This window comes from Lotus japonicus, chromosome 6 (genome assembly GCF_012489685.1).
Source record: "Lotus japonicus ecotype B-129 chromosome 6, LjGifu_v1.2".
Classification (NCBI taxonomy): Eukaryota; Viridiplantae; Streptophyta; class Magnoliopsida; order Fabales; family Fabaceae; genus Lotus; species Lotus japonicus.
In genome coordinates, this window is record NC_080046.1 from 64942112 (window position 1) to 64962755 (window position 20644).

Consider the following 20644-nt stretch of genomic DNA (forward strand, 5'->3'; position numbering starts at 1 on the left):
GTGATAGGTGCATGTGCAGGATCTTCCCTGCAAAGGATACAACCCCATTCCCGCTAAACAACTTATAGTAACCAAATAATGCAAATATACTTTTAGTTTAATTAAAAGGAATAAGGCTCCTTTAAAATGTGTGTTGGGGGGGGGGGGGGGTGGACAACCACCCACTTGCTACTCCTACAATATAAATATAGAGGGCAAATGGAGACCCTTACATGCACGTGATGGAAAAGAGACAACACAAATTCCGATTATGGTTCAATGAAACTACGCTATATAAACTCATTTTCAACACACTGTAAAAAAAAATCACTATACAAATGAACAATGAGTAAATACTTAAGCTTATATTGGTGCTGGTGGCTTGAATGACAACATTGCAATGATGCTTCTCCTCTTCTTGAATGGTGTCCCTCTGCTTGCACAACAAAGCCTTTCTGTTGTAAAAGCAGAAATGCCCGCTAATTACAACCCAAATAGATTTTCTGCCACCAAAACACTTATAATACTGAATTTGTACTATCTAGGAATTTATAACATGTTTAGATTAGCTTCTTTTTCCTCATAATCAATTCTGGTAACCCACAAGCTGCTCATCTTGCCTGAATTGATTTTGTCTTCATAATCAATTATAGATGGATTTCAAAACATGCACTCAGTGCAATAAAACTCAGACTAGCATGCCACTAATTCATGACTTCTGCATCAGTCGCTCCACATCTCCCATTTCCACTTCATTTTCTTGCAATTCATCCTTGTCTTGGAAGAGCACTTCAATTTCCTCAAGAGTCTTTCCTTTTGTCTCAGGAACACAGTAATGAACAAAGGCAACCGCGCTACATGAAATAACACCAAAGACAAAGAAGGTTCCTGCTACTGTGATTGCTTCAGAGACCGAGAGGAAGGTCATGGAGATCACACCACTACTCACCCTGCTTCCCACTGCTCCAAGAGCTGATGCTTGAGCTCTGAGCCTCAAAGGAAATATCTCAGATGTCAACACCCAGCATATGGGGCCAATTCCCACTGAGAAGGAAGCTACATTTCCACAAACTGCAATAATTGCCAATGTGATCCCAATTTTTGCATGGCTCAGAAAAGCCAGAGAGAAGCTGAGGCTAAACAAACTAACTGTCATCCCAATCGTGCTCGCATAAAGCAAAGGCTTTCTCCCCAGTTTATCAATAAGCATTATAGCTACCAAGATGAAGAGAGTTTTGGTGAACCCAACAGCAACAGTTGCTGCGAGGACCTCAGACTTGCCAGTGATCCCAGCATTCTTGAAAATTGTGGGGCTGTAGTATACAGTGGTGTCTATGCCTGTTATCTGCTGGAAACACTGAATTCCACAACCAGTTATAAGCATCCTTCGAACTGGAGGAGAAGGACAAAAGATTTCTCGCCAGACAGCTTTTGGTTCATAATTCTCAGTATTCGCTGAACCTGCAGCTACCTGAATTTCTTGCAACTTTTCTTCGGCCTCCTTCTCGCTTGCATTTATCTTTAACAACACTAGTCTAGCTTCTTCAATCCTATTCTGCACCACAAGCCATCTTGGGGATTCAGGTATGAAAAAGAGTGCAACAGCAATAACAACTGAAGGAAGAAGTCCCACACCAAGCATTATCCTCCAACTTATATGAGCTGGAAGACCCGAAAATGCATAGTTTGATATGTAACCGAGAAGGATTCCCAAGTTTATACATATCTCAGGGAAAGAAGTAAGAGATCCCCTAGCAATGGCAGGAGAAATTTCAGCGATATACACAGGTGCGATCATGACACCGAAACCTATACCTACCCCAGCCAAGAGTCTGCCTATCATCAACACTTTGAAGGATGGAGCAAGAGCCATAACAGCCCCACCTGTTTGGAAGATAATCGCTGCCAAACCAATTGTCCATTTTCTGCCGATAGCATCGGATGTCTTTCCACCTGCTAAACTGCCCAACAGCGATATTATGCTCAAAATTCCAACAAGTACCTCCACCTGAACATCTGTTATCTTCAAATCATCCTGAATGAATAAAACTGCTCCACTCATAACACCTATATCTGCAAAATTATAAGCAAAGATGGCTATAGCCTGAGTTTCGATCCTCATTAATAGCATAAATAAACACGCGCGAGCAATGTTTAAGTAGTAAATGTCAAAATAAATCAATACAACATGGTTGAATACAACTAGAGGATTCTGTGTTCAATTGTTAGTAAGTGTCTAACAATAGCATTTCCTGCACGTTTGGAAATCTTTCTACAGGTGATTCTGAAGTCTGAGTCAATTATGAGAAGAAGCTTTTATGAGTAATTTCTAGGTTTCATAATTGATTCTGGGGAAATAAAAACTGATCCAAACATGCTTATACGCAAAACACATATATGATATTTGGGATTTTATGAGCAGATCAAAATTTAAGCACAAAATTAGGAAAAGATAAGATAGAGAAATAGAATTACCTACCATAGCCGAGAAGCACGGAATTGAGAGAAGCAAAGATGGCACATGCAATGATATATTTCTTTGTATCATAATTGCTAGTTTGCAAACCACCTTCATCTTCTTCTTCAGCTTCAGTGAGATCAGAGGTCATTCTGATGTACTTGGTTTTGGGGAGTTGGGTTTGGCACCCCACCTATGGGGCTTGGCACCCCACTTTATCAAATACGGAATTTAAAGTTCCGTATTCTCCATATTGAATACGGAACTTAAAATTCCGTACTGTATTTAAGCATGCGTGTCACATTTTCAACCACTCATTATATACTAAAACAGATACGAAATTTTATTTTCCGTATTGATACGGAAATTTAAATTCCGTATCTATTTTAGTGGGGTGCAAAGCCTAAGGGGTGGGGCTCCAAACCCAACTCCCTTGGTTTTGGTTCCCAATGGAATCTCAGATATAACATCTCCATTGACATTCCCATTTCCTGGGAATTGAGTTTGGTGCCCCACCCCTTAGGCTTTGCACCCCACTTTATTAAATACGGAATTTAAAGTTCCGTATCAATACGGAAAATAAAATTCCGTATCTGTTTTAGTATATAATGAGTGGTTGAAAATGTGACACGCATGCTTAAATACAGTACGGAATTTTAAGTTCCGTATTCAATAGGGAGAATACGTAATTTTAAATTCCGTATTTGATAAAGTGGGGTGCCAAGCCCCATAGGTGGGGTGCCAAACCCAACTCCCCCATTTCCTTGAACACCAACCAACCCCATTGTTCTCTTTGCTCCTCCTCCTCCAAACCCAAAGAGAAAGAGGGTGAGAAATCTAAATGGGGTTGTGTTGTGTTGTGCTCTGAGATCTGAAACTGAATCGGGGAAAACCCAGTTGAAACGTGATTTGCTTGCTTTGTAGCTAATTTTAGGAACAGAGTTAACACAACGTGAAGTGGTGGGGTCAGCTGAGTGTGGTCTTGTTTGTTCCTGGTACAGAGCATTAACGTATTTGAATTTTGAAGGGAAGATGATGATGTTGTTCCTCTCAGGTTTGGTCTGTGCTGTTCGTGTGAATTCCAGTTTAGACCGTGTGGTGCGGTGTAGCGTCAACGGTTGGAGACAGAGGTTCCACCGTCGGCAAGGGGTATTTCTGGATTTACAAATTCACACTGTTATACTATACCCCCTTACTTACTCCATCCATAGGCATAGTAAGGGTCATACTTGAGGCTCATGACCTTGGCTTGATGAATATCTTATGTATGGCTCCTCAAATGATGGTTGTCTTTAGAAAACTTTGTGATTGTCTAGTAAATGTGCTAACTTAAATTGACTCGGCCGAGATGAGGCTCACTCTCACCCGTCTAGGCTGACCAATATGGTGTATGCTTAGTTGTGGAACTTTCGACCCCCTCTCCCCTAATTTGGTCTGTAATGCAATGTCAAGTGAATGCTTGTGAGAACATCATCAAGAAAGAGATTGAAGTCATTGTACAAGATGATCATTCTACACCATTTGGCAGTTCCATACTCGTTATTACCATTTAAGAAAAACATCAGAGGCGTACTCCCACCTTAAGTCTGCTAAGGAAGAGGTCAATCATGACTCTTAAACATGCACCCGTTAAACAAGCAAGAATCACTAAAACGGAAAGTTATGAGGTAAGAGTATTAGAAAATTGTGTTTGAAAGAGCGATGGCCATGATGAAACTCTTAAAGTTTGGGATCATGAATTCATTGATGTGCTTATAAATTTTCAAGGTATCAATTGTTTACTACAAGTATTTCTCATGTCCAGCTTTAAGGTGTTGGTCCTCTAAAATTTGAATCTAGTGATGAAATAAGCTTTGAGAACTCTTTCCATCTCCCATCTTCTTAACACAATATTGTTCATTCTCAGTTCATTTGAGATTCAATCGAAAACTCTATGAAGGTATCTCAATATGTTAAGGAGGTTAATGTGCTCAACCCAACAAGTGTATTTCGTTGGCTGAATGTGCATTGGAATTCATGATCTAAAATTTCAATACTTCAAACGGACTTCCTAACTGAAAACCAAACATACACTAAGATGTTTAAAAAAGTTGAGCATCAAAAAGATAAAAAGACGGAGGAGATAAAAAGTTGAGTCTCTTAAGAAAATGCTTGAAGATTAATAAACATAATGTTCTAAGGCTAAAAGTGTCGCTTCAGATAATAATGTTCATTATCCATTATCCAATAAATCCGCTTAATGTTAGTATACATTTTCAACGAGTAAGATTAAACACCTAACTTTATGGTTAAAAGGATGAGGTAAACCACCACTAATTGATAATATGTTTTTTTCTTCAGAAATTTGATAATATGTTTTTTTAGCCAATTATATGATTGTTATTTACCTACAAATTTAATTTTATCTTTGCCAATTTCCTATTATATTTATCTGCATTTTATTTTATTTTAATGAAAAATAAAAAATATAGTAACCCGCACAGGAGTACATATAATATAACTCATCCCCATCGGCTCCATCTGTTCTCTCTGCACACATTCGGATTCGGATTCTCTTCCCACACACTGAAACTCCCTTCTCTTCATCCGATCCCTCAGATTTCACAAAACCCTTCAACCATGGCGGCGGAGACCCTCACCCATCAGAATGGCGTAGTCGATAACTCTAATCCCGCCACCGCCAAAAAGTCACGGGAGAGCGAGCGACGCCGCCGCCGCCGTAAGCAGAAGAAAAACAACAAATCATCTGAAGAATCCGAGCCTAAAACCGCTGAAGATAATGACGACGCCAAGGAAAACACTGATCCGAAGCAGGTTCGCTTCCTCTATCGATATCTTAACCTTCGATGCGTTGTTTATCATCGTACTCTCTCATTTGCCGGATTTTAATCAGTATTAATCGCTTTATCGCCGGAAATTGATTCTGAATGTCTATATCTGCGTTTTATTCAAGCAATTGATTTCGCAGTAGAAATTAGGGTTTTGGATTAGGACGTGTTAGTTAGCGAGAGAAGAATCTCTAGGGTTTAGAGAAGTGAAATTATCTATCTATTTGGATGAAGTGAAATCTATACTTTGTTTACAATGAAGTTGGTAAACTGGAATTGTTGAGTGTTTTGGGGATTTTTATTATCATTAGAGCACAAATTGATGTCATTGTTTGTTGTAAATTGTAGGTTGTGGAACAAGTTGAAATTGAGTATGTGCCGGAGAAGGCGGAGCTAGATGAAGGCATGGATGAAGAATTTAGAAGAATCTTTGAGAAGTTCAGTTTCAGTGATGTCGCTGGTTCTGAGGTAAATGAGTAGGTCTTTGATTGTCTGTTTCTTGTTGTTGCATATTCTTTCTTTATTGGTTGACTGAGAGTTTGCTATTGTACAACTAGGATACTGATAAGAAGGACGAGTCAGCAGAAAATGCAGCTATTAAAAAGAAGGCTGATTCTGATTCTGATGAAGATGAAGAAGAAAACGATAACGAGCTAAAAGAGAAAGGCGGCGTCTCAAACAAGAAGAAAAAGGTGTAGTAATTTGTAACATGGTTGTTTTATTTTTTCTGCTTATCCATTTTTTTTTTACCGTTGTCTGTCTTTTGAGAACTATACTGAAAAGTTTGATTATGTGTTCAGCTTCAACGGAGGATGAAAATTGCTGAACTGAAACAAATTTGCTCAAGGCCTGATGTTGTTGAGGTATGAATCTTTCACGTAGCTTACTTGGTGTTATATATTTAGGCTTCCCCTTCTTTCTATTAGTTTGGTTTCGTGGCTATTGTCAAAATGTTAGGTAACAATTTCTTTTTCATTTTCAAGGTGTGGGATGCTACTGCATCAGACCCAAAGTTGCTGGTGTTTTTGAAATCTTATAGGAACACTGTACCTGTGCCTAGGCATTGGAGTCAGAAGAGAAAATTTTTGCAGGTTAGTCAATCCTTCTAAACTGATAATTATGGGTTAAAGATGCGAACATGTCTGATGGTTATGTGCTGCATGAGGGATGTGGGGATAGGGTGAGGAAGATAACGTCGATAAGGTTTCTCTTATATATATGTATGTGGTGCTTTGCAGGGGAGCGGCTGTGGCAATCAAGATTGACAAACTCGAGATATTTGAAGGGGCATATTATGTTATATAATGGGGATATATATGATATAATCATGTGCTATTTTTGCTTGATATTAATAGGCATTGGTTTATCACAAAGGTGCTAATAGTTCTGCTTTGAATTTTCAGATGCCTTTCCATAGTGCTTAATGCTCGGGCTGAATTCCTCTTAGCTTCAATTTTTCTAATGTTGATATTACTTAGCGGTCTTAGCCCTGATACATAGTCTATGTCCTTATAAAATACTTATATCTCATCAAAAGTTATGTTTTTGTTTTGGCAGGGGAAACGAGGTATTGAGAAACAGCCCTTTCAGCTTCCTGATTTCATTGCTGCCACTGGAATTGAGAAAATCAGACAGGTAGTGCTATCTATCTGTTCTCATATATATTTTTAAAACTCATCTGTTATGAGTTATGACTCATTGTTGAAATAGTTAAATATTCTGTTATTTACTAAAGATTTATTTGCTATGTGTTACTTGAAACTGCATTTTCTGTACTATCAGATGTTACTACTGCTTGAAATTTTTATGTGAATCACAGATTAGTGATATATGATTTGTTTGTAAAGATCCTTCAAATATGTTTGAGAATTAAGATTGTTATCTGAGTGGAAGTCCTTGTATGTTGTATGTTTGAGAACTTTGTTATTTCTTATTTACATTTCTTGGATGGATGCATTGTCAGTTTTAATGAGCTTCATATAATCATGTAAAGTGTTGGTGGCCTGCCATGAAATCAATTTACTATCGAGTATTTATTCATTCTTAGTATGATCTATAATATCGGGGATGTTCATGCAATCACATTATATTTGGTATTATATATACATCACCGTTCATATTCTCTGTTTCCTATGTTTGTGTGCCTATTATCCTTAAATCACTTTACCTAATTGTGTCTTTTATTTATCTTATTCTTATGTTGTCTCATGCAGGCTTATATTGAGAAAGAGGACAGTAAAAAGTTGAAACAAAAACAAAGGGAACGCATGCAACCAAAAATGGGGAAAATGGACATAGACTATCAGGTTTCATTTGTCCATTACATCATTTGATTCCTTGCATGATTTTCTGCTTATTCAGATGTGAGGAATATTATCATATTTCCTGACAGTTATGTTTCTGGTTGCTAGGTTCTTCATGATGCATTTTTCAAGTACCAGACAAAGCCAAAACTAACTTCTCTTGGGGAGCTGTATCATGAAGGAAAAGAATTTGAGGTATAACCATGCTTGTCTGAAGATTTGAAATACTGCAAACTTCTACAGAATGATGCTTATTTTCCTGTTGCAACATTTTTATTTTGATGTAGTATGACTATGACTATGGGGTTATGTCTTTGGACAGTATAAGAACCTTGTTCTTGTTATTTCGGTAGGAAGTGGGTCTTCAATAAATAATAATGGAGAAATAGGCTAAACAAGTGAGTTGACTGGTATTTAGAGTTTGTGATTATTTAGGACAGAGATATCCATTTAAAGTCTCTCCTCTCTTGTCGTTAAAAGTGTATAATGTGTCTCATTATTGTGACTTGTAAGCTAAGGAAAATCATTAAATGGCTTTTGTCAATGAAATTGATTTATACCACGGATGTATATATACCTTGTTAGCAGTATTTTGTTTCCCCTGAGTGGGGAAAAGACTTTGGTGAGGGGGTGGTATTTTTTACCAAGTTGATTTTGAACTTCTATAGGAATTGAATTTCTACTTCCAATGGCAGTGTTTGAGTATCTCTCTTTATAGATTATTGATCTAAGAATTGTTATTCATTCTACTTTAATGAAATGTGTTCTTTGATCTTGGTGAGACTTGAGAGTCAGAGTTCCTGGCAGCTTCACCAGTTTATATTTGGTTTAGAATATATATATATATATATATATATATATGTATGTATGTAGAGAGAGAGGGAAGGATCTTATTGGATATAATTACATTGCTTGATGTGCAGGTTAAGTTGAGGGAGATGAAACCTGGCATGTTATCACATGAATTGAAAGAAGCTCTTGGTATGCCTGAAGGTGCCCCTCCTCCGTGGCTTATTAATATGCAGGTATATGAGTGTCTTTTGGTGGAATATTCGTATGATTCTATTATTGGCCCTTTGACAACATTAAACACGTTTTTTGTTTTGTTTTCAGAGATACGGCCCTCCACCATCATACCCTTCCCTGAAGATTCCTGGACTGAATGCTCCCATCCCCCCGGGAGCTAGCTTCGGTTATCATCCTGGTGGATGGGGCAAGCCTCCAGTTGATGAAGTATATTTTTTATATATCCAGTTTTTATTTCATCATTTGTTCTTTCGAATTCCCCTTTTTGTCTCATTGACCAGTTTACTTCTCTTCGTCTAAACAGTATGGACGCCCACTGTATGGAGATGTTTTCGGTGTTCAACAACAAGATCATCCTAACTATGAGGTTTGGTTTAATCAGAAGTTCTCTGTAATTAGAATCGTAAATTCTTTTCAATATCATTTTACGAAGTTGTCTTTTTTCATCTTCAGTGTCAGACTTCAATCTTAACTTGTTTTGAAGCCTATGATACTCTCTTGTTTCTGTGCATGTCTCTAGTTTTTTTTTTTTTTTTTTTCGTTTTCTTATCAATTGTGCTTTTATATGGCATTCATTTTAGTGATGAAAATGAGAGAAACGTAAAGGTGAAAGTGAAATTAGCATTGTATTAGGTGGTCATCTTGCATATCTAAAACCACAAATATCTGGCCTATCACCAGTCTTCCTCATGATAGAAAGTATATTCCTTCTCTTTTTGTTCCTCTTTTTTTTTCATTCCTTCGAAAATGCAGTCCTGTGTTAGGACTCAACTTTCTGAAATAGGCCCAAGTGAGGTGTTGATTCATCATGCGGGTAATGGGCCTAAGGTTTGGAGAACTTATTCTAGAAGGGGTAAGAAAGGGAATCCTAAGTAACTGCCTAACAGAATGGTAAGAGAATGAGAGTGAGAATATGATTGTATTAACCCTGAATATAAGGATGAATCAGTGAGGTAGAGAGGTATCTTATCTTATGCTATATTGAGAGATGGGTAGGAAGCATTGGGCTTCCTATAGGAGCTAGGCTCTGGGACAGAATCGGATACCATTCCCTTCTGTATTTTTCGCTGACATTAATAAACAATCATTCCTTTGTGTTCATCCATTTATTTTCCTGCAATTGATTCTGGTTCTTATCATCCTGTCATTGATTCAACAACAATAACCAAAGCTTTTTCCTACTAGGCCGCGTCAGCTTCGTAGGTCAAATCTTGCCACGATCATGGATCATGTTTAATGAGTAGTCATAAATAAAAATAATTCCTTCCATTGATTGAAAGCCAAAATATGTTTGTGTAAGAAATACAAAAAGGAAATTTTACTTAGGATCCCCTTACCATATTAAGTAAAAAATGGTTAATAATTTCATTATGGTATTCCTTTTTGGATTTTAATTAATATTCTCATAATGCAGGAAGAGCCAGTTGATAAGACCAAACACTGGGGTGATTTGGAGGAGGAAGAGGAAGAAGAGGAAGAAGAGGAGGAGGAGGAAGAAGACATGGAGGAGGAGGATCTTGAAGCTGGTATTCAGTCTGTTGATAGTCTCTCAAGGTATTGTTATTACAGCATTTTATTTTCTTGTTTATATAATGTGTTGGCTTAAATTACGTCTTTTGAAGTGCCTCAATTTGATTAAGAGATTGGCTTTGCTATTCTTCGTGAAAGATAAATTGCATAATCATTTTCAGATTACATGGCATGATTGGCTGTCTTTGAGTTTTCTTGTTTTGTGTTGAGTGTCTAGTGTTAACTTCAGCTCAAAATGATGATCCTAGAGAGAACATTAAAATCCCAGTATTTAATCAATCAAATATCCCATTATTTACCAAAATGTAAAAAGAATAAAAAAAACCACCTCCCTATGATGGTTAAGAATTCATAGGCTCTTAAGTGGTTGATATCCTGTTTCTTTGTCTTGGGGCTGCGGTTGGGTTATTGGGGTGCTTTTTGGGGGAGTTTTTCTAAATTCGTGGGGTGTATCTGTAGATTTTGTTTTTCATGCCTTTTTGTTATGAATTAAAATTTTGTTTTCGAAAAATAAAGAATTAGAACGGTTCCATAGAATTGTTTATCAACATCCTGGATTTCTGTTTAGCGCAATTGATTGTTCGAGAGTCGATCTATATTTTACTGAACATTTACCATTCTTAAAGCGAATATTAGTTATTATTATTTACCACTACAAATGCACTAAGTTCATGAATGTGAATCTCTTGCTCTACCTAATTTGGGTGTACTGGAGTAGATTGGTTGGAGGGAGGAGGGGGGTGTTGAGGTTGGTTGTATTTAGGTTTCTTACTATACCATTCTTTAACGTGTTCTCCTTTGCGTTTCTCTCTACAGCACTCCCACTGGGGTGGAGACACCTGATGTTATTGATCTTCGGAAGCAACAGAGAAAGGAGCCTGAGAGGCCTCTTTATACGGTGAGTCTGTTCTATTGCTGTTTTCCCTCAGCTTTAACTTCTATTTTGACTAGTTATATCAAATATCAAATATAATTTTGTTGTCATTTTCTATGCAGGTACTTGAAGAGAAGGAAGAAAAAATTGCTCCAGGAACTTTGCTTGGAACCTCGCACACGTATGCAATACTTCCACAACTTATTGTATTTGAGTTGCATTTTTTTCGGTACAGAACTATTTGTTTCTTTACAAGTTCTGATGTTCCTTTTTCTCCTCTCTGTAGTTACGTGGTTGGCACTGGCACCCAGGACAAGTCAGGTGCTAAAAGGGTAAGGGTTTCTCCCCTTTTATATCGCGTGAGGGTTTTTTTACTTAATGATGATATTTCTTTTAAAGGTTACATGTTTCATATTTTGTGGCTTTGACACTTTCAGGTTGATTTGCTTAGAGGACAGAAGTCAGATAAAGTGGATGTCACTTTACAGCCTGAAGAGCTGGAAGCAATGGAAAATGTTTTGCCTGCGAAGTATGATTTTTTAATAACTTCTCTGATAATTTTTAATAGCTCCTGAGTTGTATTGTGACATTGTTGGGCAATAAATTCTTACCCAAGTTACATCTGCTTGAACTATACAGGTATGAAGAAGCAAGGGAAGAAGAGAAGATGCGCAGTCAGCGTGAAGATTTTAGTGACATGGTTGCAGAGGTGGGTTAATTCACCCTTCATATCATATGGGCATGCTTATTAGCTGTTTTAATGTATCATTGTGTTTTGTTTTTAATTTTGTTGTTTTCTGGTCCAGAATGAGAAAAAGAGAAAAAGAAAAATGCAAGAAAAGGATGGCAAGTCGAAGAAGAAGGACTTCAAGTTTTAGGGCGCGCAGTTACTTTTTCCTTTCCTTGCAAATGGCCATTGGGGACGCGCTAACCTTTCCTCTCATGCAATTCTCTCCTTCCCATGAAAAGAGAATTTGTTTAACTCAACTGTATTTCATTATTATTCTGAAAGTAAGCAATCACTATTTTAGGTAGGAACCTATACATGAGTAAATGATATAATACAATGAAAACCCTAATCAGAAGAGTAGTAGGCGCTTTGGTTGAAAATTCAATGCTATTGAGTCCGTGTTAAAACTTTGCTAGTGATTGTTAAGTCTTAGTGATTATGCTGCAGCAGATAGATAACCGGCATGGATGTTTTTTGGAGCAACCAGTGTCTTAATTAGATTTGTGAAATTATTCTCACCGGTGGCCTCGGATATTTGTACTTTCCATTTTCTATTTTAATGACTGATCTAGTTTTGTACCGGAAGATCAAATCTTGTGTCACGTGAGAGATATGAGCTTACGAGCTTACGAATTGTTAGTTTTTAACTTTTCATAGCATTTCTTTTATCATTAGTTTTTATAACATTTTCAACCTAATAAAAAAATCATAACATTATCAGTACTGGTTTTTGTGACGCTTCAATACTTACTATACCTTCACTTTGTCTTGTGTTTAAAATTTTGTTATGAAAAATGGTAAAAAGTGAAATGAACTTTAAATTTGATATGAAAAATGGTAAAAAGAGAGTCGCACAACAAACGTCAACCTTCAATTTAAGAATAAGCACTTGAGTTTATTATGTAAGCATGGATGAATATCTTAAGAGTTTAGACTAGAATCATTAATCCTAAGATATATATATATATATATATATATATATATATATATATATATATATACTATACCCTCCCTATTCATCGCGGGTTGGTTATTTGTCAGCACGGGTTTAGCTTACGATGTATTTGGAAGTCCCCGTCCAAACGAATATTTTACAGAGAGCCGACAAGGAATTCCTTTAATAACAGGCCGTTTTGATCCTTTGGAACAACTCGATGAATTTAGTAGATCTTTTTAGGAGGCTCCAATGACCATAGATAGGACCTTTCCAATTTTTACAGTACGATGGTTAGCTGTTCACGGACTAGCGGTACCCACCGTTTCAGCAATGCAGTTCATCCAACGATAAACCTAATCCGAATTATAGAGCTACGACACAATCAAACCCAAATGAACAAAGTGTTGAATTGAATCGTACCAGTCTTTACTGGGGGTTATTACTCATTTTTGTGCTTGCTGTTTTATTTTCAAATTATTTCTTCAATTAATAGAAAAAAGGAATAGTAAATATATCTATTAGGAATTATCTTAAACCATTCGGAAGGATATCATTTCATAATTATCTATGACTGTTTTGTTTATGTCTAGCATATGACTGAATACTTGATCAAATGTGGAGGAAAGTGGGATAAATGGCCGATACTACTGGAAGGATTCCTCTTTGGATAATAGGTACTGTAACTGGTATTACTGTGATCGGTTTAATTGGTATTTTTTTTATGGTTCGTATTCCGGATTGAGATCATCCCTGTAGGAATCGGATGAATTAAGTTTTCAAAAAAAAGCGTAAGAACTCAACGGGACCCACTCGAATTCTTAAAAGAAAGAGTGTATCCCCGTTGAGTTCTTTATAATGATAATATTTTTGCTTCGTATAACATGACTCAATGGATAATCTTTTTTCCCATGTTTAAAAAAAAACTCCATTTCATTTTTTTCTAATGTTTTAAAAAATGAACTTCATTAATTGATTCAAAACACCTTATTCTTGAATAATATCTGTTGATACTTTTTCTTTTAATTTGAAAAAAAAAAGACTAGAAAGAAGCAGAGGTATTTTCTTAATTTCTATACAGAGTAGAATTACATAATCCTAATTTTTGAACAAAAATGTAGTTCTTTTTACAATATTTTGAGAAATCCCCGTACCTAAAAATTCATTTCGGACAATTGAACCTTCTCAAATTGTTTCTTTTTAAGAACCAAAAAGATTTGTGCGAAAATAATAGATGCCAAGAAGAACAAGAGACCTTGGACACGTAACGGATCTTGAAGAACTATTTCTGCATCTCCCTGACCAAATCCACCCACATTTGGATTACTTGTTAAAGGTTGATCAAGTTTGATGGATTCACCCTCTGAAACAACAAGTTCTGGTCCTGGAGGTATAATATCAATTACTTCACGTCCATCCGATGCATCCACTATCGTTATTTCGTACCCCCCTTATCTTTTCGTATAATTTTGTTTATTATACCGCTCGTTGTAGCATTATAAACATTATTATTACTCTTACTCCCGTCGGGATAAATCTGACCCATTCCCCTGCCGCCTACGTATGTAGGATATTTTAAGAAATTAACATCTCTATTAGTAGCGGGATCCGGGGGAAGAATCGGAAAGGTAATCTCACTATATTTCTGACCAGGAACAAGGCCTACCACAAGAATATTTTTTTTCGTGGGACGGTAGCTTTGAAAAGACAGATTGCCCATCTTTTCTTTAATCTCGGGCGAAATACGATAGGTGGGGGCCAATTCAAAACCCTCCGGTAAAATAAGAACAGCCCCTACATTTAAAGCGCCCCTTTTACCATTAGCAAGAACTTGTTTTACTTGCATATCATAAGGAATTCGAACAACTGCTTCAAATACAGTATCGGGAAGTACCGTTTGTGGGACCTCAATATCCACGGGCTTATTGGCTAAATGGCAATTGGCACATACAATACGGCCAGTTGCTTCTCGCGGATTTTCATAACCTTGTTGGGCAAAAATCGGATATGCATTTGAAATGGGTGCTCGAATTATTATATATATCACGAGCAATACGGAAATGGATCGAGTAATCTCTTCCTTTATATAAGAAAAAGCATTTCTAGTTTGCATGGTCCAATCATTAATTCTGATAATTTCTACAATAAAATTAGGTAGGTCACTGGCATAATTCCCTATCCATAATTCTGCTATTTACTGAAATAATTTCCTTAGAATATAGAAAGAATCGGGGTAAAAATAAAATAAAAAGAAGTAAAATTTTGAATGTTTAATATATATATTATATATATATATTGAATAAATAAACTTTATGATTTGATCGGTGGATCATTTTTTTTTTCAGTCATTCATTGAATGATAAATCACTACAAGTGAAGGAGATGCACGATTTAAATAACGGAAAATCCAATATTTTAAAATTGTATCTAAAATCATTGGAAAAGTAAAAACAAGACCAGATATAATTTGATCATTCTGAATAAATCCAAAATCTTTATAGACGGACCCAATCAGTAGTTCCCAACCATGAGTCGAATGGAACCCTATACATAAATCAGTTACTAAAAGAATAGAAAAAGCTTTTATTGTGTCACTTAAGTTATATAGGAATTCTTGAACCCAAGAGTTAAGAATAATAAGTTCTTGATTACCTAGAATAGAATAACCACTTAGAATAATGAAATAGATTATATTTGTCGAGAAGTGCAAAATTGTATAGATACGATCTTCGTTGTGCGTCTTGATCAATTGAATTGTTTCTTTGTGGATTCCGGTACGGAGGATTTGAAGACGTGTTTCCGAATATTCCTTTAGCAGTTCATCCAAGAAGAACAGTTCCTCTAATTCCATGAATTTTTTTAGAATGCTCTTTTCTTGAATGATATTCAAGAAAATTTCGAATTGCTTAGTATTCCACCAATTAGTAACCCAATATTCCATACCTTTCTTACATGTAAAAGAGATGCACCAGGGCAAAAAGACTATAGATGTGAGAGATAGAAAGGGAATAGATGCTTTCTTTTTTGCCATTTTTCCTCAAATGAATCCTCTAATCCATAATTAGGCATTCCCAATGGTAATATATAGATTTGGACATTTGGTGATGATTTTATGCATCAGATAAAGAACAGCATAAACAAACTGTTACTTTAGATCTTCTTCGATCATTGGATTTGCCACCCCACTCATTAGAAATGTCACCCCACTTACGGAAACTTAGTTTCCGAAATATTTCGGAAATAAGGTTTCCGAAGTATTTTTTCACTCAAAAGAAGGGTGTTACATGTATTTTGCACTACAAATCACGGATTAATTTCGGAATATAAGATTCCGAAATAATTCGGAACTTAAAAATCCAAAAATTTGGGGTGTGAAATCTAATAGTTGGGGTGACAAATCCAGCTCTCGTTACTTTATCTCACCAATTTTCGTGGATGCTTATTATTTCTTCCTTATTCTTTTCACTGTCATATTCATGTTATACCAAGATTTCACATGAATGTTTGTCATTGGTGTTCTGAAATTGCAAAACATAGATGTTATATAAATAGATTAGACTTGTGCTCTTATGGTGTATATATTTGGTAGTTCATATGCTGGGTTTTTCAAAATAACAGAAAAATAAAACTATAGTTATTTGATTTTTGCGACGAAAATATGTCCGTCGCAAACTGTTGTCAGCGTGAACTTGAGACCACTTCACGGCACAAAAATTGTTAGTGTGTTTGCGACGGATAATATATGCGTCACTATACTTGCAACGGTGAGAAATCCGTCACAAAATCCTTGTCTGCCTGATTGCGACGTAAAGTAAATCTGTCACAATGTCCTTGTAAGTGAGGTGAACTTCGCGACGGATCAAGAGATGGATTCCTTCCGTCGCAAAAGAATTTAATGGAAGGTCTTGTTTGAAATCATCCCTGTCTATTATTCGATCGCTAATTCCACATTAAAGCAAGGTTTTGTGACGGATTGGTTTTCAGTCGCAAACAACCCCATGTTGGTAAATTGTTTTTAAACTATATTTTTTTGGTTAATTGTTTTATTTTTTACATTATTTAAAAAAACAACTTTTGATGACCATGTATTTACGTGCTATGTATCAAATGGAATATATAAGGGAAATTCTCACATATAAAAAATCTATTAGAATGAATGCAACAAAAGATGTAAGAAATACATGGAAAAAAGTATAGAAATAAATTGTAGGAAATGAGGTGAGATATGTAATCAATAAAGCTAATGCGCATTTTAACAACTATTTAGCCGAGCAGAGTTGTTTATAAAACTATATTTGTTTGACTTTCTTTTTCCAATTTTAGTTTGGTTTTTGTACAAATAAACACATAGACATAAGAAGTAATTTGATTCAAACATATTCTCTTGCGTCATTGTCAACATAACCTTCACATGCAGTTTTGCACCTAATGTCTAATGTCTCTCAAGTCACCACATCACTTTCATGTTATGATAAAAAATGCATATGTAGACTAAACAGTTTTTATGACCTCTCACTTATATCAAGCAATACTTGTAACAAAATATATATATGATCCTTCAAATCAACACTTTTTCTTCGTTGTAATGAGAAAACACCTTTCATAACGCTAAAATCTTAGTTTCCTGCTATTTAAAGAATATGATACAACTGTTTGCCTTTTATGAAGAGCTTCGTTACAGAGCATAAATCAATCATAAAATTTGTAATGTGATCATAGTCATTTAGAAATCAATCATAATTGTAAAATCTTGACATGAATATGTTAACTAAAAATAACAACGAACATACTAAAACATATTAAAAATAAACAGATCAATCCCATTGGAATGATGCTTGAATCCAAAATGTAAATGGTGCAGGTCGTTCCCTGAAGTCAGCGTAATGATGAAAACAGCTTCCATCCTTTACGTTATAGATACTAAAATAAATCTCCATTGATGACTGAATATGAGGGTGGTAGTAAATAGAATCCTTTTGAAGGCAATTAGAAAAATATGAAGCAGACACCGAGAACGATGCAAATTTATCCACAAACAAAACATTGTCTCCCAAACTTTTAAGCCGCACAAGCTTTCCATTTTGCTCCTCCAATTTATACACCTGGAATTTGTAACGTGCACCCAGACCTTCACGATCTGATAATCTTCTCACCAACCACAAATCTCCCTCTAATGATTCCACCAGATAATTATAGCTAAACGCATCATGAATAACATTACCAATATCATTATCCTTGTCGTAGCTTCCTTGCAACACCATATTTGGAGTTGTCTTCTCATTACTAAAAGGATCAAAAGACATAATGTTATTCATTTCATTCACCGCATATATCAAACCTTTGTGGAATAAAATAGCAGTGAAGAAGCATTCCGAGGGTATGTCGCTTGCCTGCAAATGAATATTTACTATAGTCCAACACTTTTGGCTTTCTCTTTTGAAATAGATAAGGCCGTTATAAACTGCGGCGACAACATAATCATTCCCACTTGTTATGAGGTCAGCAGACAAAGTCACTTTGTAAACAGTGCAGTATTTATAACTTCTTGGTGTTGGAGGTGGCAAATGAATAGGAGCTACATTCTTAAAGGGATTTCGTAGAGTTATGCCTCTAGATTCAGTATTTTGTGTTGCAAACCAACCATGGTGGAAGCCATATAAAGACATACATTCACGCATAGGAATTTCAAAGTATGGGAAGGAGTACATTCTTTCACCTGGGATGCTATATAATCTTGTCTCTCCTTCGGCATGAAACATTAGCATAGGCAGTACATTGCTCTTGAATTGGTGGTTTTGATGGTGAATTTTTGCAGTTGACCGCCAACTCTTGCACACGGCACCGAACCAAATATGATCTATTCGTTCTTCTAAATTGTCAAGAATCAAACTAAGAGCAAGTGCATCTAAATTTGCCCAATCTGCAGGCTCCATAGTTTAATCCAACAAAGCAGGTAAAAGTAAGGATTTAGAGAACGTATGTAAGCCTCCAATTTATAATTATATATAGTATTGAATGTTGTTGTAATTCACTAGTATAATCAGACACCATATTTATGGTAAAGATTTCAATTCAAGATAAATCAAAATTCAAATTGATAAGCTACTATTTTAATTAGATGCATGTTAATAATAATTATTGTATTCCAAGTAACTATTCTAAGAAGTATTTTGAGAGGATTTCAAGAAGTTAAAAAAGATATAATGAAAATATCATGATCAGATGCAAGTTCTTTGTAGTGAAGGTAGTTGAAAAAAAATCCCAAAAGATAGAAAGCTATTTGTTAAAAAAAATTGATTGAATTTGAAAAAGATCTTAATAGCTTTAGAGAAATTCTATTCAGAATAAAATCTTATCGATATTCACAAAATCATTAGGCAATCAATTATATTCTTTATCGAAACAAATTAAGGAGTTGTAGAAAAAGCAAACAATTTAAGGGAGGCCGGATGTACTATACACAAATACTTAAAAATTCACCCACTCATGTAGATCGTTCACACTTCACAAAGCCTCCATGAGGATTAAGCTACATTTTCACCCAGAAATATTAAAATATAGAAATGTCAAATTCTGTCACTTAGCCAATAAGATTAAATAAAAAAATGGTCAATTAGCCAATCAAACCTAAAAGAATATTGAAATACACATTCCAATTTGAAAGCTGCACCAATGGCCCAAATGGTTGATCAAATGGCAATTAACAAACAAACAATTGATTCGGGAGATCAATGTCTGATTACAAAACTAAAACCACGTAGTCGGCTCCACCTGTTAAGCCACCAAAGCACGCACGAGAATATTATTTTTTTCTCATGTTATCCCCGGTCATAGATTAATCTCCCAAGATTTTAGGATAACGTTAATTAGTAGCTAGATCTCTCATGATAAATCTTTTTTCCCTACGCATTATCTAGAAATTAAACCTTAATCTAAATGCACTTAAAAAGCTCAATTATGTATCAGTTTTTCTACAAGTTCTTGGTATGGGTACGAGAATATGTTACTTTGATCCTTAACCAATTTTTTAAGTGATTATATTATAGTTTAATGTGGCGTTTTAGTTGGACAGAATAGACTCTCCCCATAGTTAAGAGAATTGAACTTAGATTTAATTCCTTGTGTCGTTTTCATATTTGTCCGACAAATATTCTTTGTTTTGTCCTCTTGTTATTGTATTGTTTTTTTTTTTGGGTAAGCAGAGAATACATGGGAAAGGAGAGAGATAATAAAACAAAAGGAACAGGGGAGAATACATCAGAGGAACAAATAAAAGAAAGGGAATCCTACGAAGACAAGAGACAGCACAAGTGCTTGTCCATCCTTCACACGGTTACACCTTCCAACCAAGGACAAATAGCACTCAATGAAAAGATCAAGTCTGATCTGAATATCTAATTATGCAGACAGCCTCCTTGTTCCAACTTCCAATTGCTGACAGAAAGACAGCACCACAATATCAGCAAAATTGATCCAAACATCCCTGTCAAACCCCCTTCAAACAGCACAAACCCCAGACTAGTTACCCCACACTTCTGATGCATAATAAAGGTTCTGATACCGATTCATATATTGAAGGAGAAATGGAAATCCTTGACCTTCCCTTTTAGCCACAGCCATGCACGATGTTGGGCATTCTCCAGCGGCTCCATTCCTTCTATTGTTATTGTATTGTAATATTATAGTATCCATCACACGTATGAGAGACCCTTCACCTAACCCCAACCGACCAAGGTTTCCTTCCATGCAAGTTAATCTTTAAATATTGGTAAATGCAGTCAATCTGACAATCTGCACTGAGGTAAAGAAAGAAAGAGTTTTATCAAAAAAATTAAATTGCAATTTCATTTCTATTTTCCCCTTTTTGTTATGTTAATGAACTTCAGAACTTGCAATGCAATTCACATGGACATTATTGAGCACGTTCCTTTCATTGTGAAAATCAAATGCTTCAGGTCCAAAAGTGTCGGCTGCTAATGATT

The 20644-nt window shown here is 35.8% G+C and overlaps 4 protein-coding genes across 5 annotated transcripts; 1 reads left to right on the forward strand and 3 right to left on the reverse strand.

Annotated features, from left to right (window-relative positions):
• Window positions 1-688: 688 nt before the first annotated feature.
• Window positions 689-3222, reverse strand: LOC130724705 (probable polyol transporter 4). 2 transcript variants are annotated; one of them, XM_057575993.1, is made up of 4 exons: window positions 3185-3222; window positions 2838-2869; window positions 2459-2608; window positions 689-2052 (listed from the first exon to the last, which is right to left on the reverse strand). In XM_057575993.1, exons 1-4 carry the CDS (start codon window positions 3220-3222, stop codon window positions 689-691), a joined length of 1584 nt encoding a protein of 527 aa, XP_057431976.1. The 2 variants fall into 2 exon arrangements, with proteins under 2 accessions (XP_057431976.1, XP_057431977.1); XM_057575994.1 differs by lacking the exon at window positions 2838-2869 and having other exon boundaries at window positions 3183-3222.
• A 1727-nt stretch (window positions 3223-4949) lies between these two features.
• Window positions 4950-12320, forward strand: LOC130723283 (uncharacterized). The gene is made up of 18 exons (XM_057574271.1): window positions 4950-5251; window positions 5614-5733; window positions 5823-5957; window positions 6066-6128; window positions 6249-6356; window positions 6823-6900; window positions 7479-7571; window positions 7677-7763; window positions 8492-8593; window positions 8682-8801; window positions 8899-8961; window positions 10009-10148; window positions 10941-11022; window positions 11121-11179; window positions 11285-11330; window positions 11436-11527; window positions 11638-11707; window positions 11805-12320. Exons 1-18 carry the CDS (start codon window positions 5057-5059, stop codon window positions 11874-11876), a joined length of 1725 nt encoding a protein of 574 aa, XP_057430254.1. The 5' UTR covers window positions 4950-5056; the 3' UTR covers window positions 11877-12320.
• A 2662-nt stretch (window positions 12321-14982) lies between these two features.
• On the reverse strand, window positions 14983-15693 carry LOC130723906 (chloroplast envelope membrane protein). Its single transcript, XM_057575048.1, has one exon. It carries the CDS (start codon window positions 15691-15693, stop codon window positions 15004-15006), a length of 690 nt encoding a protein of 229 aa, XP_057431031.1. The 3' UTR covers window positions 14983-15003.
• A 1783-nt stretch (window positions 15694-17476) lies between these two features.
• On the reverse strand, window positions 17477-18595 carry LOC130725779 (F-box protein At2g26160-like). Its single transcript, XM_057576971.1, has one exon. The coding sequence runs from the start codon at window positions 18593-18595 to the stop codon at window positions 17477-17479; it is 1119 nt and encodes a 372-aa protein (XP_057432954.1).
• Window positions 18596-20644: the final 2049 nt, after the last annotated feature.

Coding starts and splice junctions, on each gene's coding strand:
- LOC130724705 (XM_057575993.1), bottom strand. CDS start 3,222: ATGGGGTTGGTTGGTGTTCAAGGAAATGGGGGAGTTGG. Junction 2,609..2,837: donor GGAGCCCCACCCCTTAGGCT/TTGCACCCCACT, acceptor AAACCCAACTCC/CCAAAACCAAGTACATCAGA. Junction 2,053..2,458: donor TTCCGTGCTTCTCGGCTATG/GTAGGTAATTCT, acceptor ATAATTTTGCAG/ATATAGGTGTTATGAGTGGA.
- LOC130723283 (XM_057574271.1), top strand. CDS start 5,057: ATGGCGGCGGAGACCCTCACCCATCAGAATGGCGTAGTCGATAACTCT. Junction 10,149..10,940: donor TCTGTTGATAGTCTCTCAAG/GTATTGTTATTA, acceptor TTCTCTCTACAG/CACTCCCACTGGGGTGGAGA. Junction 11,708..11,804: donor TTAGTGACATGGTTGCAGAG/GTGGGTTAATTC, acceptor TTTCTGGTCCAG/AATGAGAAAAAGAGAAAAAG.
- LOC130723906 (XM_057575048.1), bottom strand. CDS start 15,693: ATGGCAAAAAAGAAAGCATCTATTCCCTTTCTATCTCTCACATCTATA.
- LOC130725779 (XM_057576971.1), bottom strand. CDS start 18,595: ATGGAGCCTGCAGATTGGGCAAATTTAGATGCACTTGCTCTTAGTTTG.